The 19,453-nt window shown below is 58.9% G+C and overlaps 1 protein-coding gene across 1 annotated transcript in view; it reads left to right on the top strand.

The window, feature by feature from the left end:
- Positions 1 to 2,930: 2,930 nt before the first annotated feature.
- EML1 (EMAP like 1) overlaps positions 2,931 to 19,453 on the top strand; it is a 168,739-nt gene continuing 152,216 nt past the window's right edge. Inside the window, exon 1 of the mRNA XM_045560982.1 lies at positions 2,931 to 3,099. Within this exon, the coding sequence (XP_045416938.1) occupies positions 3,072 to 3,099 (28 nt within the window). The 5' untranslated portion in view covers positions 2,931 to 3,071. The remainder of the gene's footprint in view (positions 3,100 to 19,453) is intronic.

Genomic DNA, 19,453 nt, shown 5'->3' with positions numbered 1-19,453 from the left:
AGTGGACACTGGGCGGTCCGTGTGGGTGGGAGGCAGGGCAGACGGACAGACGGCTGCAGGGCGGGGGGGCGGAGTGCCCCTCCGTGGCATCTGGGTCCTGGGTGAATCCTCTCCACAGCCCCAAGGGGCGCCACGCCACCCCTTCCAGGCGAGAAACCGAGGCTGGGGGCCGAGCTTGTCCCTGTCACCCAGGAAGGCTGGTGGAGCTGGCACTGGACCTGGCTTCATCTGACACCAGGCTCCTCCCTGGCACTGGCCGAGGGAGGGTCTCAGTTTGGGAGGCCGGTGGCTCAGGGGGCCGTTTCCACAGCCCGTTAGTCTCCAGTACTAGGGCACGTCCCACCCTCGTGGCACCCTGGATTGGACTCTGGAGTCTCAGGGGGCACCCGGGGGCACATCGTCCCCACTGTTCCAAGGTGTGCTCCCCGACGATCCAGCCCATGCAGGGAGCCCAGAGCAGGTGCTGCAGGAGACGAGTCCTGAGATGGGCCCCAGGCCCCGCCCGACAGTGCCCCTAGGGACCCTGTTGCTTGATGGCAGGGACGCCAGGGGATTCCTCCTGCCCCCAAGCCTGGCCTAGGGCCTGGTATACAGGAGGTGCTCATAAGAGCTTCGCAGGTATGGAAACGGAGAGGGGCCATGGTGTGCACGAGCCCACACAGCGAGGAGGACCTGGAAGACGGGTCTGACCCCACCGGGCACCCTCATGCTCCCCCCCAACCCGATGCCTGAGTCTGGCTGCAGGGCCGGGGGATAGCAGAGGTGCCATTGAGGGGCGGGGCAGACAGGGCCATGCCTCTCCTGGTCCCACCTCTTCCCTGGGGATACAGCTGCCACCTACTGAGACCTACTGCACATCCGAAATCTGCCAGGTGCTGTGTCTCCCTTAGTCCTCCCGCGCTGCAGGGGAGGATGCTGAGGAGCTCCTCTGTCTGCTGCCCCGTCCGATTGTCCCCCATGCCCGCCCGCCTGGCCCAGCCCCCTGCCCCGCCCCAGGCACAGAGCCGCTAGGTCTCCACTCACCCCGCAGAGTTGTCCTGGCACTGCATCTAGGTGGCGGGAAGGGAGGAGGGAATTTCCGGGGTGGAGGAGGCAGTTCCAGGGGTGGTCTGGTTTTGTCTCTTTTTTCACTTAACTAAAAATCTCAGGAGGGACCCAAGATGACCAATAGTCCTGGTTTGCCTGAGACTGAGGGGGTTCCCAGGATGCACTCAATGCTAAAACAGGGAAATTCGAGGCTAAAACAGGGAAAGACTCAGGCAAACAGGACAAGAGGAACCCCAAAGCCATTTAATCTAACCCTACCTGACGCTTGAACTCCTTCCACTGTGTCCCCACGCAGTGGCTGTCCAGACCTGCTTGCATACCCCCAGTGACGATGAGCTCATTATCTTTCAGGGAAGCAAGGGCCAACTGAGAGGTAGACGTGGCCAGGACCAGGCCCTGACCACAGTGAAGTCACAGTTGGCAGAGCGGAGTGCGAGGGAACACAGCGCAGGCTTCCTGGAGGAGGAAGAGGACAGGGAATTCCTAGCCAAGGGAACACCGCAGGCAAAGGCCAGGAGCCCGGGAGCCACTTCGTAGGGATGGCATCCTTTGCTGTCCTCTCTGAGGGCCAGTGCAGGGGTGAAGGGTGATGGTTGTGACTCTGCCACCCTCCTCCCTGCCCCACCCTCAGTCAGGGCTCCTTTGGAAACATGTGGCCTTATCCTCCTGCCTACACGCCCCAGGTCTCTGGGCTGGGAAAGGCTCAGTGTGGAAGGTGCCGGGAGGCCTCGGAATGCTGCTCCCCTCTCATTTTCCTGAGACTCGTTGCCCCCCTGTGCCAGGAAACCTTTGACCTCCCCAGCCCTGGCTGCCTCCCTTCCACAGGTATCAGCCTTCTTCTCTCCTCAGGGTTGCACCACCTCCAGCCTCTGCCAGGGACCCCTGCCACTCTCCAGCTGGGCTGTCCCGCCTTTGAACCTCCTGGTCCCTCCTCCTGGAGTGTCCTTTCCTCTCCTGAAAAAACTTTCTTGTCCCTTAAAGGTAACACAAATGCCAGCTCCTCCAGGAAGCCCCCCTAGATTTCTCTGACTGGGCTTCTCTCTCTTCTCTCTAAACCATTTCACTCCCTCCGTACTGTGCATACAGAACCGGGTAGACTTCGAGCCCAGTGGGGGTGGGGGAACAGAGAGCAGAGCACCTCCCTTGGGTGATGCCTCTGGGAACTCTGGCCCTTGGCTGTACCTGCCCTTCACCTTGCGGGGACCCAGGAGAGGGGCTGGGTTGGATCTTAGCCAAGCACACAGCAAGAGCATACTAAGTGCTTGCTGGAGTGTGTTTGTTCTCCCGACCAGTATTCTCGGAGCATCTACTCTGTGCCAAGCGCAGAGTCACATGGCTGCCCGGGTGGCCGCCTCCAGCCCACGTCAGCCTCCCAGCACCCTTGAGCAGTTAGCACCCAGTAGGCGCTCAGAAATGTTGGCTGCTTTTAGCCAATCAAAGGCAAGGGTCGAGCTTCCTGTAGCCCTGGAGACAGACAGCCCGGCTCCAGATCCCAGTCACACCCCTAACTCCCCGGGTGGCCTTGGGTGGGACACTTAACCCCATCTGTGACACGGACACAGTGGTCGTGACAGCTCCAGAGAACAGAGAGAGACGACAAGTGTGGCTGCAATTAGCGCAGCTCCTGGTCCCAGGCCGGTACTCAGCGGGTGGCATCACCCCTTCTTCTCCTTCTCTGATGCCCCTAAGGGCCCCTCGCTGGCTGGGGGCAGCCATTCCTGGGAGGGAGTCGAGCACCCAGGGGTGCTGCAGCTTCTCAAGCAACACTCCTGGCCGCCCAGGAGAGGCCGGGCAGGGGAGGGCAGGGCCCAGATTTATCCACCAATCGCACCGGCCCCTGGCACCGAGCACGCTCTTATCTGCCCAGCCCAGCATGGAGGGGGGTGGCCAGACCGGCCGGGGCGGGACACTGCCTGGGGGCTGGACACGGAGCAGCCTCAAGCCCTGCCGGGTGGGTGACAGCCGCTGAGGGTTCTGAGTGACCCTGCAGGCTGGTGGCCAGCCGACTGCCCATCTCCCACACCATGTCGGACGGCGAGGGCCCCTCGGCCGGTGAGTGGCAGCGCTATATTTACCCGCCGTGGCTCCGGTTGCAGAGCCAAGGCCGCCGGTCGCCGAGGGTGCTGGGGCCCCCGCGGGCTGCAGGCAGCTGTGAAGCTGGCCCCCTTCTCCCGGCCTGACTCCTGGGGGGCCTGTGCCCCTGGGCAGGGGAGCTTGACTTTCGAAGCTCAGCTCTGCCGCACCCCCGGCTTCCCAGTGGGGCCAGAGCAGGAAGCTGCGCCTGCTGCTGCAAACCCTTCCCGGGCTGGCAGCCGGGGCGGCCAGAGCTGACCCACAGGGTGACGGGACCTAGACTGTGGCTGGACCCCTGGGTGGACTCATGGTGCCACGGGCCCCGAAGCCACTTGTGACTGTGTGTGCACATTTATTTGGGGGAAGCACACAGCTTCCATCTGATTCCCCAGGAGTCTGAGACCCCCCAGTGGTTCTGAGTCCCTGGTCTGCCAGCATGAGGCAGGCCCTCTGTGGGTCCCCAAAGCCTCTAGGCTGGAAATGGCCAGGGACACAGGCAGCCTGGGGGGGGGGGTCAGGTTCTGGGGCTTGCCTGCCTGCCCTCTGCCCTCCCCAGGGCAAGAGGCTGTGGTGGGCACCAGCTGCCAGTGTCCCTGGCTGGCTGCCCCAGCTCCTTCCAGTTCAAGAACCAGTTCCGATGTGGCCACCTCTCTGAGCCAGCCTTGGCAGGGTAGGGGCTGGGGACAGCCTAATCCAGGCGCTACGTCGGGACTCTGGAGTCAGGCTGCCCCAGTTCATATTCCGATTCTTTCACTCCCGGGTTGGGAGACCTTGGGCAAGTGGCAAATGTTTGTCTTCTCTGAGCCTCAGTGTCCCCAGGTGAAAGTGGAGACAGTGGTATGGTACCCTGCCCAGTGGTGCTTCTGAAAACTAAACGCAACAATGTATCAAAGTGTCTGCCAGTGCCTGGTGTATAGTGAGCGCCTGGTGGCTCCCACATGGCAGCAGCGAGCCATCCCGGGCAGGAGCCCCGAGGGACACGCAGCCTGTGCATCTAGGTCTGGCCTCCTTTGTGAGCCGTCAGTCGTCTCTGGCCCATGGATTCCTTATCCACAAAAACCCACCTTGGAGACTCTCGGGACACGTCAAGCTGTCCCGGGGGTACAGAGTTGGGCTGTGGGTGACAGCACCCTGCATGCTGTCTGAGGAACAGTCCAGCACCTGGCCCTGCTGGGTCAGATTTGAGAGAGAGAGAGAGTCGGGGAGGGGGACACTGACAAAAGTGACCTGACCTCGCCCTCTTGCACCGGGTGCCAGTCGCGCTGGCTGCCAGGAATTGCCCGCCGTGGCCGCAGGAGCCGGGGGAGCCAGCAGACGGCCCTTTCTGGCTGGCCCTGCCCCACACCTGACGCGAACCCGGAATAGCTCTCCCCCTCCACCAGGGACACAGCCCCGGTTTTAGCAGCTTGTAAAACCACCCGCATGGAGATGGGTATTTCAGGAAGGCCAGGACAATATTTAGCCCTTCGGGGCAAAGGAATGGGCGCTGAGCATGCATGTGTGTGCGCAGCCTGGAGGCTGGGAGGAGATGTGGGCCTCACTGTCCCTCCCTGTTTAGGAGAGGCCAGCCCGTTTGGGCTGGGAGGCGGGGCCCTCCTGGGTCTGTCTGCGCCGGCTGGGCAGGTGGCCCCGGACAGGCTCTGGGCTTGGTTTTCCTGTCTGTAGTGTACCATGTGGTGGTGGCCTTTCATCTTTGATACGTGAGCTCGAGCTTGAACTTGGTCAGCAGGAGTAAAGACAGTACCTGGGTGCAGGGGGGTATATTTATTGATGGGGTGGGTGGGAGGCTCTGGCCAAAGAAGGTCTTCTGGAATGTGCCTAAAGCTCGGGCCTCTCTAGGGTTCCTGCGTGGCAGCAATGGCTGGGCAAGGTCACTGCTGTAAGGTATTTCTACCTGTTTGCAGTAACCAATCCCTGGGCCTGTGTCAACAGTGGGAACATCCTCAGCTCTCCACTCACGACCTACGTGACCTAGGGCAGATTATGCAAGGGAACAGTGTCTCAGTTTCCTCCGCCGTTAAATGGAGACAATAATAGGACGTTAACTCTTCAAGTTGCAATAAGGATTCCATGACTAAAAGCTTGTAATTCACTTAAAATAATGCCAGGCTTAGTGTTAGCAGTTATAGCTGTTGTTATTGTTATTCAACCAATAAAGAAGCTGTCCCAGAGAGGGAGATGAAGGGGCCAAATTATCTGCTGCGTCCTGGACATCTTGGACACACTGTTGTGTTTGTTCCCTGGAGGTGGGTGGATCAGCTCCACTGTATAACCACAAACCAAGGCTCAGAGAGGCAAACGGACTTGCCCAAAGCCACCCAGCTGGGAAATGGTAGTGCAGGGATTCGAACCCAGCTCCCTGAACCCTTTTAGCACAGGACCCGGGTGAGCTCTCTCTTTTGGGAACGCCCGCCCTGCACACCGAGGCAGCTGGGCTGGCCATCCCATGGGCCTTTTCGGCTGTCATCTGTAGAAGCAGCCCTTTATTTCAGAGATGGCCAGCTCAACGTTGCCTCCAGTAACTTGGAGCCTGTAACAAAAATGCAGTACCTTGTTAGGGTGTCAGGAAAACTCTGCAGAGCAGGAGCGCAACAGGAGGCTGCCGGCTTCTGGATTTATGGCCCCGAGCCCGAGCGGGCGAGCCCAGAGGCTAAGGTTACCCGGGAGTCAGCATCGTATTTATAGCAGGAACTCGCCTGACCGAGAGCGGCTGGCCCACACGCCCTGTCCCGCCAAGGCTTCCTGTACAGTTCCCGCACTCTAGGCTTGGCTCTGCCTCTGGGGTGCTGGGGAGCTCTGGATGGGTCACTTCACCTGACAGTCTCAGTTTCTTCATCTGGTCAACAGAGGGCTTGCCCTGTCCCTCACTGAGGCTGGAGACAGGATCTGTGAGTGCCTGTCACCTGCCTGGTGCAGAGGGGCCCGGAAGGTGCTGGCTCCACACATCCTGGGTCTGTTGATTGTCTTTTCCTGCCTTTGACCTTGTGGTACACCCACCTCCCGCCTTGGCAGAATCTGCAGGAAGAGAATCCAGGCCTCTGTGCTGTCGGTCCCCCCACCCCCCGTGCTTGGTAAAGATTCCAGCAAAGCAACTTTACAGTTCCAAGCATGGAAGAATAAGCCGTTGTGTTCTCAGCAGGGCAATGAATGCAGGTCAATTAGAACCCAGGGTTCAAATCTGCACTCTACCACTCCCTGGCTCTGTGGCCCTGGGCGAGTTACTTAACCTCTCTGAGCTTTGGTGATGGTAACAGGTGGGCATTTGCCCTGCCGTGGAGGGTATGGTAAGGACGGACCCCTAACCTGAGTAAGTGCCCAGCCCTTGCAGTGACCCTCTGTCCCCTCCTGTATCAACTTCGCCAATCCCACGGCCCCCTCTGGGCTGCAGTCACCCTGTTTGTACAGGAGAAATGGCTGCCCATTTGGTGCCTTTTCTGAGGGTGTGGGGTGTTGCTCCCTTGTCTTCGTCGCCTCCCTCCATGCTCTGTAGCTTCTGGAGGTGTCGCCAACAGATGCAGCTGGGAGGGCCGGCAGCTCCCTAGGGTCCCCAAAAGGCCCCAAGCACCTGGCTCTCCAAGTGCCTCTCATGGCCTGAACTCAAGGGTTGTTTTCCAGGGGTGGGGCCTGAAGACACTGAGGGGGGCCCCCCACAGCTCACTCAGTTCCTCCAGGCATCCCAGCACCCAGAGACAGCCCCAGCTTCCTGCCTCCCAGACCCTCTCCTCCTTGTCCTGGCATCCCAGTCCCCAGGGAGGTTGTGCTGCACTCCCAGGGAGGGGCCTGGGGGTTGTCCCTTCTCTGGATTCAGGGCCAGCAAGTGCTGGGATAGGGCATGAGGGGCTGGGAGTGGTCCTGGGACACAGGGGGACTGGGAGATGGCCTGGTGTCTCTGGCCCCGGGGGAGGGGCTGGCCACGGCTGGGTCGCTCTGGGTGAGCGGTGTCGGGGCATGGTCAGCTTTCTCCGAGATCCTGAGGAGCAAGAGGAGGTTCTGCGTGATGCCGGCGGCCCCAGGGCTGGGAGGCAGCAGGTGGCCGGTGCTGTTCTCCCGTGTGTTTGCTGAGCGCCCCCGGCTCTCCTCAGGGCCTGGGCCTGGGGCGGGCACCTCCGCGAGGAGATGGAAGCATGACTCTAATTGTTCAGGCCCTGTTCTTGCGGGGACCGCAGCGTCTCCTCCAGGCTGTCCCCCTCCTGTCGGCGAGGGCTGCCCGGCTCCTGTCGTGCCCGCACCCCACCAAAAGGCGGGTAACTGCATTCAGGACTCGGTGCTGCTCAGGGCGGGAGCGGGGCTGCAGGGGGCCCTGAAAGGACAGCAGCGCACAGAGAAGGGGGCTCCATCTCACTCGGACACCCGGCTGAGCCGGGAGTTTAGACCTGCAGAAACAAGAACAACGCAAAACCCAGAGCCACCCTCTCATGGGCTGCCTTTCTTTTTCTTTCCATGTTGAAAAGCTGAGGCTGTTAGGAGCGAGGCCAGCCCCAGCAGAGACTGAAAAGCCAGGGCGAGGGGCCGCCAACTGGTGTCACGAGGGCCGGCGGCTGTGATGTCTGTCAGGTTTTGCGAGGCCGGGGTGCCAAGTGGGAATTCACTCGGGCAGCACCGGGCAGGAGCGTGGCCGCAGCCAGGATAAATAAAAGTGTACATTCAGTGGTTGTTGGTATATTCACAGAGCTGTGCAACCATCACCATAACCAACTTTAGAACATTTTCATCACCCCAAAAAGAACCCCCGCACCTGTTAGCACCTCCCTTCCTCCCCGTCCCAGCCCCTGCAACCACTATCTACTTTCTGTTTCTATAAACCTGCCTGCTCTGGACATTTCACAGGAGTGGAATCATATAGTGTGTGGCCTTTTGTGCTTGGCTTCTCTCACTTACGATGACGTTGCTGGTTCACCCACACGGGGCCTGTATCAGCGCTTCGCTCCTTTTCCTGCGAATGACACTCCGTTGTATGGACAGACCACGCTGCATTGATCCGTTCGTCAGTTGATGGACATTGGGGTTATTTCTGCTGTTGTGGATAATGCTTCTGTGAACACGAGTGCACGAATCTCTGTGTGAACATATGTTTTCATTGCCCTTGGTGTACACCTGGGAGTGGCATTGCCGGATCACGTGGTTACTCTGCCTTGAGCCTTTCGGGGGACCGCCAGGCTGTTTTCCACAGCGGCTGCACCATTTCCATTCCCGCCAGCAGTGTCCATGGGTTCTGATTCCTCCCCCTCCCCACAACACCAGTTACTGCCTTTTGGATCCCAGCCATCCTAGCGGGTGTAAAGTGGTACCTTGTAGTTTTGATTTGCATTTCCCTGGTAACCAATAGTGCTAAGCATCTTTCCATATGCTGACCTTAAGCCTCAGTTTCCTCATCTGTGAAATGGGGATAAGGACAGCACCTGTGGATGAGCTGTGGGAGGGCTCAGTGAGATCACATCAGGGTCCCAGCGCAGAGTGGGTGCCCAGGGACACTTGCTGCTTGAAGCTGCAGGCTGGGGTTAGGGTCCCTCCTCTGAAAGCTGGTATGAGGGAGGGACGTGGCAGTTTCTGTGAATTCCAAACCCATTTAGAAGGGGACAGGCACTGTTAGCGAAGGTGCTGACACTGGCACAGCCCCTGGCGATTTCTCCCCCAGCTTTGCTCTGCCGGGCCGGGCAGGCCACGTGACGCCTGTGGGGTCTACACAGCCCCGGAGACACAGGTGGTACACATTCAGTGCGGACAGGCCCGCTCATCACTCAGGCTTCTGGTGAGGGGCATGTGGGAGTTGTTGGGCCTCTGTCCCTTGGCCACTCCCCGAGGGGGTGACATTGTGCTCTCTGTGGTCAGCTGTGCCAAGCTCGTGTCCGTCAATGGGAGCTCTGGAAGGAAGGCCGGAGCATCCTCATCCTGTGAGGTTGGCAGCCGGTGTTCCCTCGTCAGGGGAGCCTCCGGCCGGTGGAGGTGCCTGTGGCCAGGCCCATTGTGTAGACGTAACCTGAGCCAGGAGCCAGGTGAGAGGTGACAAATACAATCAGCTTGTCACCAATGGAAACAAGTCCACCTGTGGAAGTATCTTGCCAGGCTGCCCCAAGGGCACAATTAACGTCTGTTGTGGAACCTGGTGGGAGAAGTGAGAGGCTCCCCTGGTGGCCCCTGGATGTTCGGCTGAGTCTACAACCTGGGAAAAGCAGGTTGCATCGGATGAGTGACTTCAGGAGCCAGGCCAGGTGCTGGCAGCGAGTGGGGGCAGGCTGGAGTCCCAGACTCTTCCCTTGTCCTGCCGCTGTGTCTCTGGCCACTTGGGGCCACAGGTAGAAAATCGGGGGCGGTGTGACTGAGGAATCAGACAGATTGACATTGGCATTTGAGCTCTGCCACCAGGTGCTGTGTGATCTTTGCAAGTCATATAACCTCTCTGGGCCTTTGTCTTCTCGTGTGGAAAATGAGACCTTTGCTGCCTCAGGGGAGCTGCCACCTCCCCGCCTGTGACCACCTGCCCTCCCCCACCCTCCTGGGCACCTCCACTGCCCACTCTCCTCCCTGGCTGCAGGGGTGCCCTCCCTCCTGGGGTGGTCACATCCTGCACCCTCTCACGCTGGGACTCAGCCCTCCAGCCTTTTCTCTTGGTACACAAAGGGAAGTTTTTGGATTTAGAAACCCTCTTAATCTTTCTGTGAAGCCTGCGTCCTAAGGCTGCTGTCTCCAGATGGGCTCGGTCTAACCCGAGTGTCCCTCAGTTCAGGGCCGTGACCTCTGCCCCCGAAGGCAGGATGGGGTGACCTGGGGGAGACGTCACCCTGCTCAGATGCCAGTGCCTGGCTCTGAGCCGATGCTCCACAGGCGTTAGCTCCCACACCGTCCGTCCCCCAGGCCTCAGTTGCCCGTCTGTGAAATGAGCTGGCTGGAGCAGGTGTCCCTAAGGGCCTCCCGGTGTGAAGAGCCAGGCTCTGTGACGGGAAAAACAAAGTGAAGAGAAACTATCCAAGCGACATCCGCTTAGTTGCCATTCGTGTCCTGAGCACCTCCTGCGGGCCAGGCCACCGCTGGGTCCCGGGGTGGAGAGGACAGTCTGTCCCAACCTGCCACGGGAGCTCACAGCGGACGGGGAGACAGAGGAGCAGGCGGACAAGAGCCCAGTTCTGTGCGGTGTGCTGTGGCGTGACAGTCACGGGGAGTGGCAGGGGAGGCTCCCTGGACCCTGAGTTGGGTCTTGAGGGACGAGTGGGAAGTAACAAGGGGCCGCTGTGTGGAGGGTCCCGGGTGACCTGGCACAGAGGCGGAGTGAGCAGCAGCACAAGGTCAATCAGCCACTCAACAAACGTTTTCTGGCCAGCTGACGGTGGTGAGGGTGATAAGGATGGAGGGTGGTGAAGCGGGCAGGGGAGTCAGAACAGTGCTGTGGAGAGAGGCTGGGGCGTCGCTCTGAGAAGGCCACACTCGAGAAGGACGTGAAGGACCGAGCCCTGGAGCACCCGCGGGAGGGTGTTCGTGGCAGGGTGCAGGCCCTGCGGGGGCAGTGCCGGGCCTTTCCACAGTGCACCGGCCAGGTCAGTTCGGGCAGAGCGAACGGGGCGTGGGTGGAAGAGGAGCTCAGAGTGGAGGGGCCGGGAAGATCGCCAAGGCCTTTCTGCGATCCGAGAGGGACGTGGGTGTTGACCCTGCGTGAGACTGGAGCTGTGGGAGGGTTCTGGGCAGAGGAGTGACAGGACCTCATCTGGGTTTTACAAGCGAGCGGCAGCAGGTGGGAATGTTCACTTCCGGCAATTCTGAGCATCCAAAGATAAGAGAAATCAAACCCAAAGCCTTTTGCCAGCGCATGCTGGAGTCATTAATCACAGCGTCCCAGACACTGCCACTCCGGGGACACTGTTAACCAACCCACCGAGCGGCGGCTGATGTTTAAAATGCCGTCAGCTGGGCTCTGGCTCGAACGCGCCTGGGAGCTCTGCCTTCTTTGCCTTGCGACAGCACAGCCCCCAGGGGAGGCTTTGCCCTTCCTGCGTGCCCAGAAAGACACTCGGATCCCAAGTCCTGGTCACTAGATTCCCCCACGGCCAGTTCTGGAGACGACACACACCCACAGTCCCACACATCTGAACACGGTCCAGGCACACACGCCTTTGCCAACACCAGGCTTGTCATGTAGGATACAGGACGTCCAGCTCAGTTTGAATTCAGGTAAAAGCCAGTAAGTGCTCAGTGCGAGTGGGGTATACCCCAGAGATTGCTCCTTATCGACAACCAAATCTCCCCCTGACCCGCCCCCTCACCCCAGCACCTCCTGCTAGAGGTTCAGGCCGGCAGCCCCTCCCAGGCAGCAGAAAGTGTCCTGGTCCCACTGCTGGGGGAGGGCTGCCTGCCTGGGAGGAGGGCGTCTCCCCAGGGGAAGCCCCTGCACACGGCTCGGCTGCTCAGCTGCTTCCTCCGGGCCCCCGAGCCTGACCCCTCTGGCTGGAGACCCGCAGCTCGCCAAGGGCAGTTCTCTGCCCCCTTGGTTCCCGGCCCCCTTTAAGGAAGTGATTTATGGCCCTGAGAAAACAGGGTCAGTGGGGGAGGCTGCATGGTGGGGTGGGGCGGGGGTGCTGGCTCCAGAGGAATAGCAGCTGCTGCCTTTTAAAGATACACATTAAAGAAATACACATTTTAAAACAGCAGTTTTTTGAAATAGTGAAGCCTGAATAAGGAAACAAGCCCTGCAATGTGTGGCTAATGGAAGAAATACCCCAGGAAGCCGGACGGCAGGGGATGGATGCAGTGAAGGGACTGCCCTGGCTTTGACTCCCTGCTCTGCCATTCGTGGGCAAGCACTGCGCCTGGCCCAGCCTCAGCTTCCCTGTTTGTAGTTCGAGGCCCCCCTCAGGATGACCGTGAGAAGGAAGCAGAGAAGTCGGCGTCGTGGGCACAGCACGCATGGAGAGGTCCCGCAAGGACACGTGGTGCTGATGCCTCCGTGCCCCCCCACCTGCTTTTCCAAGGGGCATTTCATCTCAGCCCGGTGTCCCGGGGGCCCTGACACTTCAGCCAGTGGGACCCTTCAGGGACAGCTCTCCACTGAAGCTAAGTCTGAGCCCCTCAGCCTGGCACACGCCCTCCCTGGGTGGCCAAACTGACCCCTGTGGGCCCCTCTGGCCCCCTGCCCAGCACTGGCAGCCCCCCACCCCCCACCCCTCACAGCAGATGGAATTCCCTCGCCAGCACTGATCCCCAGCAAAGCCCTCCTTCCCCCCCTGCTCTTCCCTGGCAGGGAGACCCCTCCACGGGGCAGCAGCCCCTATGCGGCCCACGTCGCTCTGTGAGGCCACGTCTACGTGTTGCCCAGTAGAGCATGGACATCTGAGCGTGGCGTCTGCGTCCGGGTCATCTCCGTCCCCAACACCCGGTGTACAGTAGGTGCTCAGCGGTGGGCTTGTTATGTCTCTGACGCTGCTAGTCATTGTTCCCCGACGGCCTTTAGCAAGGACTTAGGGTACAGAGCCACCTGCAAGGCCCTTGCAAACACTGTCCTGTCTTCCCTTCTCCACAGCCCCACCCGCTAGCTGTTAACATCGCTCCCACTGTACAGACGGGGAAGCTGAGGCTCACGGGGCTGGGGTACCACACTGCTGGGCCACGGAGGCACCTGCAGGGCTGCCCGGTGGCAAAGCCAGAGGGCTTTCCAGCAAGTACCCCCAGCCCGGCTCTAAGACCCTCCTTGGCTCTGCCACTGCGTCGTTGGGGGCCCCTGGATAAACCCTTCCCCTCTCTGGGCCTCAGTTTCCTGACCTGTGAAATGGGGGGAGCTGCGACTGCTGATTCTTAATGTGCCTCAGCTCTGGGGTGGGAGGACACAGCGCCGTGCCTTGTTCGTGTCCAGCATCCCTGGAGTGCCAGCCTTCTGAAGATGTTTATTTGTCTGAGCACTAAGCTGCTTCTAGTGACATCACCTTAATCCTGCGGCAGGCAGCAGGCGTCAGCAGCTTGGCAGGGTCTCCCAGGGTGAGGAGGGGGCCCCATGCCCCAGCCTGGAAAGCCAGCCCCCTGCCCCTGCTTTTCCACCATGGCAGTGCGCAAACACTCCGGGCCATGGGCGTCCTCTTGGGCACAGGGGGCTCCGACAGACCTCTGGGTGGGGCTGTGACTCAGCTCGCAGATCGGCCTGCCAGGCTCCCCTTGCGAAACGGGGAGGAAGGAGTGAGGCAGAGGCTGCAGACGGACCTCCCAGGGCTCCCTTTGGTGGTCTTGAATTTTGGTTCTCTGCTTTTGACCTCTGTTTGACTTGACAAAGCGTGGGCAGGCAGGGTTTGCATGCATGCACTCACTTCTTCCGAGTCTTGTTTTGAGGACAAATGAGTCAGCTTGGCATCCCGGCGTGGGGCAGAGAGTGCTGGCAGGGCCGTCTACCGGCTGTGTGATCTGAGCACGTTGTGCAGCCTCAATGAGCTTCAGTTTTCTCACCTGTGACACGGGGTGAGTGGTGTCGAGCCCAGGAAGCCCAGACTTTTCCAGGCCACGAGTGTGAAGCCTCACATGTGGGAGGGGCCCAGCAAAGCCGTTGCCTCCCTGCCCCTGGGACTCCAGAGACAGCAGGCATCTGCCTCTCGGCCCATGCGGGCTTACAGGAGGGGACAGGTGGCCCCGAGGAAAAGCTGTAAATCTAACCGGCCGTAATCCTGCTAATAAATGGTTTATCTTCCTTTCATGAGAAAGAGGCCGGGCTTCCCGCACGGGCAGGGAACAACAGGCCTTTGTGTTCTTTCGGGAACTGGAGATGGGCGCAGAAGAAGACAAGTCAGGTGTTGGGGCCTTATCTTTCCTGGCAAAGCTGGGGCTCCAGGCCCAGTCCCCGCTGGCAACCGAAGGGAGGCATGAATAATAGAGAGGCTGGCACTGTGCCCGCAGCCACCTGAGCAGGGTGGGATGAACCTCGGAGGACAAGCAGCCTCAGACAGCAGAGGGATCCCGGAGACCCAGAGGGGCTCAGGCTACGGAGGGGACATAGATGGGGGCTGGGCTGACACTGTACAGAAAGTCAGGGCATCTCTGTGTCAGGGTTACTGTGAAGCTTAAAGCTCAGGTCCACAAGCTGTGTGTCCTTGGGCAGGTCACCTAACCTCTCTCAGTCCTCAGCCTCTTGTTGGTGACATCCTCATCCACCTCTCCTGGTGGTTTTGGGGGCTCCAGAAGAGAGCCTGCAACGTGCCTGGTGCACTATAGGTACTTGGTGGTGACAGCTTTGGGGGGCAGCACTGGGGGGCAGGCAGCAGGGGACATCTGTTCTGGTCCTGGCCATGGACTGGCTGGGGCAGCCTTTTCCCCATCCTGGGGCCCCCAGCCCTCCTGGGAAACAGGGCACCTCTCCTGGTCCCCCAAAGCTTGCAGGACTCCAATCCTAACCCACGCTGAGGCTGACAGGTGGCTCCATTGCCAACCCCCAAGGGGCAGGGGCGGGGAAAGAGTTTTGCCTCTGGCGTGTGCAGTGTGCGAGGACCACACAGGAGCCGCAGAAGGAGGTGTGGTGTGAAGGAGTCCCACGGTGGGACAGCCCCCAGGCCAAGGGTCAGCACAGCTGAGGAGACTGAGGCTCAGAGAGCTCAAGTAACCTGCCCAGGGTCACCTGCTGGCAAGTGGCAGAGTCTGACTCCTGCACCTCCGTCTGCCACCCTGCGGCCCCTGCCCCTGCTGGCATGGGCTCAGCGAGGGGATGGCTTCTGGACCCTGGGACAGCTTCCAGTGAAAAGGAGCCGGGGAGTGCAGTTGTGCAGGGGGTGAGGGCTCCAGAGGCCAGCGTGTGCTGGGCCTCCAGGGAGGGTGCAACGAGGCCCCTCAGTGACATCAGCCCTGGCCCTGCCCTGCTGCTGCTGGGAGGCGGGAGGCAGAGGACGGCCACTCCGTCCTGCCACCCCGGCCTGCTGCTGTGAGTCACAGCCTGGCGGGAAGCCCAGGCCAAGGGCGAGAGAGGCCGCTGGCTGGGGTTCCCTGCGGTTAGTAGCTCATCAGTCCCTCGGTGGGCTTTGGGAAACCTGACCTTCAGCTCATAGAGTGGGCGGTTATGTGGCCTTGAGCTGTGTGGGGTTCTAGGCCTGTCCTTAAAGAATGCTGGGGTCACCGCCTGATTTTCAGTGCCTAAAACCTGTGGCCAGCAGTCCTCCAACCTTGGTGGGCTGGAGAGGGGAGCTGTCAGCTGGAGGGGGAGGGGCTCATTAAAATGACACATTCCTGAGGCCCAGACCTGTGGAGTCTGAATCTCAGGGCTCCCCGTGTGACTCCTGTCCCCTAGTGTTTGTGACCTGCCATCTCGCGCACCCTCAGACTCCTTCCCAAAGGCTCTCAACTCCCTTCTCTCGTCCACTTTCTCGTGTCCCCACCGGCACACACCCTGCCATGGCCTACACTCCCGCTCACACGCACCGGGCATCTGTGCTCTCGTGCCCACACGGACACGCAGTCACACACATGTCCACCTAGGACCAGCTGCACAATTTGCAGGGCCCGGTGCAAGATGAACATGTGGGGCTACTGTTCAAGAATTATTAAGAATTTCAAGACAGTGACAGCAGAATGTTAAGCCAAACAAGAGCCCCATGTGACACCACAGGCCTTTGTCAACAAAACTGGCCTTGTGTACACTCTGGCGTACTCCTTGCACGCATCTGGGACCCTCATGGATGAATGCCCCACAGCAGAGCCCGTGAATGCACGCTCGTGTGCACACGCGCTCACACGCAGCGGCACTTTAAAAATGACTTTCTATTGGGATGAGGAAGGGTGCTGGTTAACATTTAATAAGCAAAATCAAAGTTGAGTCATATGTGAGTTGCTTGAAAGCAAGAAATGCCAGATGGAGTATTGAATGAATCACTGTCTTGAGTTTCATGAGTAACATTTTAATTGGATTGTGACTAGTTTGGGAAAACTTTTAAGCTCTCACAACCCAGATCCAAATTAAAGCAGCACTTATTTAATGCTTCCAATGCCAAAGCTCCCTGAATAAAATGTGGACCTACACAGTTTCATGTATACACTTCTTAGCTGGCTGAACTACAAAGCAGGGGCAGCTCTTTCTTCCTAGGAACAAGAAGGGGTGGAAACTTGCATTTACTGAGCACCTACTATGAGCTGCCTGTGCTGGGTGATGCATGTATTATCTATGCACCACTATTTGCAAGTGCTGGGCACGGTGCCTGGCATACAGTAGGTCCTTAGTAAATGGTAGCTTATTGCTGTATTTCCTCAGAGTGTAGCATCTGTAGGACATACATCATTTTCTGCACCACTAAGAAAGAACAGAACACTGCCATTTCCTGACACCAGCCAAGACACGCTGACGGAAGGCATGCTGTAGTCTTAGAGGTGCTTAAATGTGGAAAGTGTGTGTTAGAGTTGGCGGAAGCCAGGATCACAAAGGAGAAATGGCCTCTCCGGACCACAGAGGGAGAGACTGAGGTGCCGAAAGGGTAAGAACCTGCCAGAGGCTCTTGATATTATGTGATCAGAGGCCGAGGAGGGCTCATTCCTGAGTTCTGCCAACACGGAGCAGGTGGAACCCCACTCACCATGTATGGGGAGCTGCTTTGGGGGAGGAGGCCTGCCTCAGTTTCCCTTGAAATGCTGCTGATGCACCCCGATCTGTGCAACCTAGATGTTTGGATCCCCCCACATTTGATCAAAGGCAGGCACAGCTGGGAGCGTTGTCCTCAAAGCAAGTTTCAGAGGTTAGCAGTCATTTTGAGGACCCCAGGCCTGCCCCATGCTGGTCCTTGGCCTCCTCTCACCCTCCTGCAGTGATTCATTAGGCCAGGAAACTGGCCTTAGAAGGCAACGAGTTCATGAATATGCACAGGTTGGTCCTCATAAATTATGCATTCTATACCGGGGCTTCTGGGGAGAATCGCTCAGCCCTGCAACAGAAGGCGTGCTCACAAGGACTTCTTGTGCAGCACACATTCCTGCCCTCCCTCCCTCCTCATGACAGTGGACTTGTGGGGACTCTGGTCTGCAAAGGAACTTGAGTTTACATGGCTGTGGCTTCACTGATGGCAATGCTGGAGGGTCTGGGGAGTTGTCAGGGTCAGACCTGTGCTTGGCGGGGCAAAGGCGTCATCCTTGCTTCAGGTCCATAGATGTCAAGAGCTGTCTGGCCTTACAGAGGCCCCGGGAGCTGAAAAGCTGCTGCCCAGATGTGTGATTTACATTTCTTCCAGTTGCTCAGGTGTCATGGAACATGACCCACGTGTCACGGAACAAACACTGGGCCAGGAGTCAGGGTGGGACCCAGGTTCTAGCAGGAAGGGGAAGGAAGGGGCTCTGCTTTCCCTAGTGCAGGCATCTGGGGTAAGCACAGGAGCTGGCTTTCAGCCCCCTCCCCTGCCCACCCTCCCCAAGCCAGGCTGGGCACACAGTGGGCAGCTGTCAGTCGGGCTGGGGCTCCAGGTGAGCTCTGTGGGCCCGCTGGGCTCCAGGTCATCTCTCTGCAGTGGGGCCCTCCCTCCTCCTGGCCAGCACACCTGCCTTCTCTGGTGGCTCTCTGGGGGCTTGGCCGCTCTTGCCTGCACCCCTGAGCCAGCCTGGAGGGCAGCCCTGGGCCAGGAGGTCCGCTTCTTAGCGTTCCTCCTTCGGTGACTGTCAGCACCTTTCCGGCCATCAATAGCCACATGTGTTGCGTCCTCCTCACAGCCTGGGGAGGACCCAGGTGCACCGCCTCGCAGTGCAGGCCTCAGGGCGGAGAGGTGGCCCTGCTGGGTTTGTGCCACGCCGAAGCTCAGTCACTGTCTCCAACTGGGCCGCTGGGGGCTGAGCCAGTTGGAGCCTTAACGGTCCTCAGGGCAGGGCCTGGGGAAGCTGCCTCAAAGTGCCTGTTAACGTTCATGGATCCAGAGCTATGAGGCTGGGCTGAAATCATTCCATTTGGGGAAAAAAAACCCAAACCTCAAACTTCCAAACGTGTATGAGAGACAAAACCTCCACAGAAAATGTGTTAAACGGAGAAGAAGAAAATGAGATCGGCTGCGGTCCCCTCACCCGGAAGCCCAGCCTGCTTCTGAGCAGAGTCGTCCCATCGAGCAGCCCATGACGCGATGTCTCCTGTTTCTTTCCCTCACCCTTATGTCATAAGTGTGTCCCATGTCACCACGTTACCTCCATAATTTCCACGTCTAATGACGCAGAGCCTGGAATGAAATGTACCGGCTTTCTGCCTGGAACCATTCCCTGAAGTTGGGATCACTGCACAGGGTTTTTAAAAGTCACTGTTCAAAGGAAATGACTTTCAGCCTTCTGCGAATTTAATTCTTATGTCACATCGCTAATGGAGGACTTCTATCAACCTGTCCCTCCCCATGCAGCAAGCCTCCTATGGCACGCGGCTTGCTAATTTGCCCAACCTCACATAATGGCCTTGAGGACAGGCATGTGCCGGCTCAAGCCTGGGCACATGCTGACAGCTGCCAACATGAGTCTTGGTCTCATCAGTCAAGCCCGATCTTGGGCCAGACACTCCCCCAATGTGTGGCGTCACTGGTCCCACCTTAGAGCTGAGCAAACAGGACTTTGCCCAATACCTGCGCTCAGCCAGTCAGTGCAAAGCTGGGATGTGAACACAGATCTGTCTCATTCGAGTGCCTCCTGTGTGCTACTTGTGGGCCACAGAAACGATGAAGGCCTGACCCTGGGAGAGCCACAGGCAAGCAGGGAGAAAGAAAACCAAGGAGTTACGGACAAATGCCAGAAGCCCTGCTGGACCCATCATGCTAAGCAAAGCTCGTGAAGTGTTTTCTCTGTGCGAGACACTGTTCGAAGAGCTTTACAAATGTTAACTCGCTCAGTCCTCACTGCACCCTGGGAGGCATTAGTATTATCCCCACCTTACAAGTGAGAAAACTGAGGCTCAGAGAGGCTGAGTAACTTGGGCAGAGTCACACGGCTCAAGAGTATAACCTGAGCTTTTGTACCCCCATGAAGAGCTGAAATTAAAAAAAAAAAAAAAAAAATGAGTGACAGAGTCAGGATTTGGACTCACGCTGCCCATCTCTGGAGTCTGTAATCATAACCACCGTGCTCCTATCTGCTCCAAATTTAATTCAGCTTTGCACCCACCGTAGTCGCTCGCACAGGGCTTTCCCACGGTACGTGCCCCATCAGTACTTGCCGAATGAATGTCTGGCGGATACCGTGTTGTGGTTACACAGAGGAAGGCAGGCTGGCAGCGTGGCGGGTGTCACAAATAGACCAGCACCACTCGCCGGGTGTCCTGGGACCTGGGTGCCCCTCCCAGGTAGAGCAAAGTTGTACAAAGTGTTTGTGTAAGAATTTCTACGGGCACGTGGGAGGCCTGCTTACACTATTTGTGGAGCCAAGGTGAGGAGGCGGCCTGGGA

The sequence above is a fragment of the Lemur catta genome, chromosome 1 (genome assembly GCF_020740605.2).
Source record: "Lemur catta isolate mLemCat1 chromosome 1, mLemCat1.pri, whole genome shotgun sequence".
NCBI classification, from domain to species: Eukaryota; Metazoa; Chordata; class Mammalia; order Primates; family Lemuridae; genus Lemur; species Lemur catta.
Note: the sequence above shows the minus strand (reverse complement) of the source record. Positions and strands in the feature narration are given on the sequence as shown.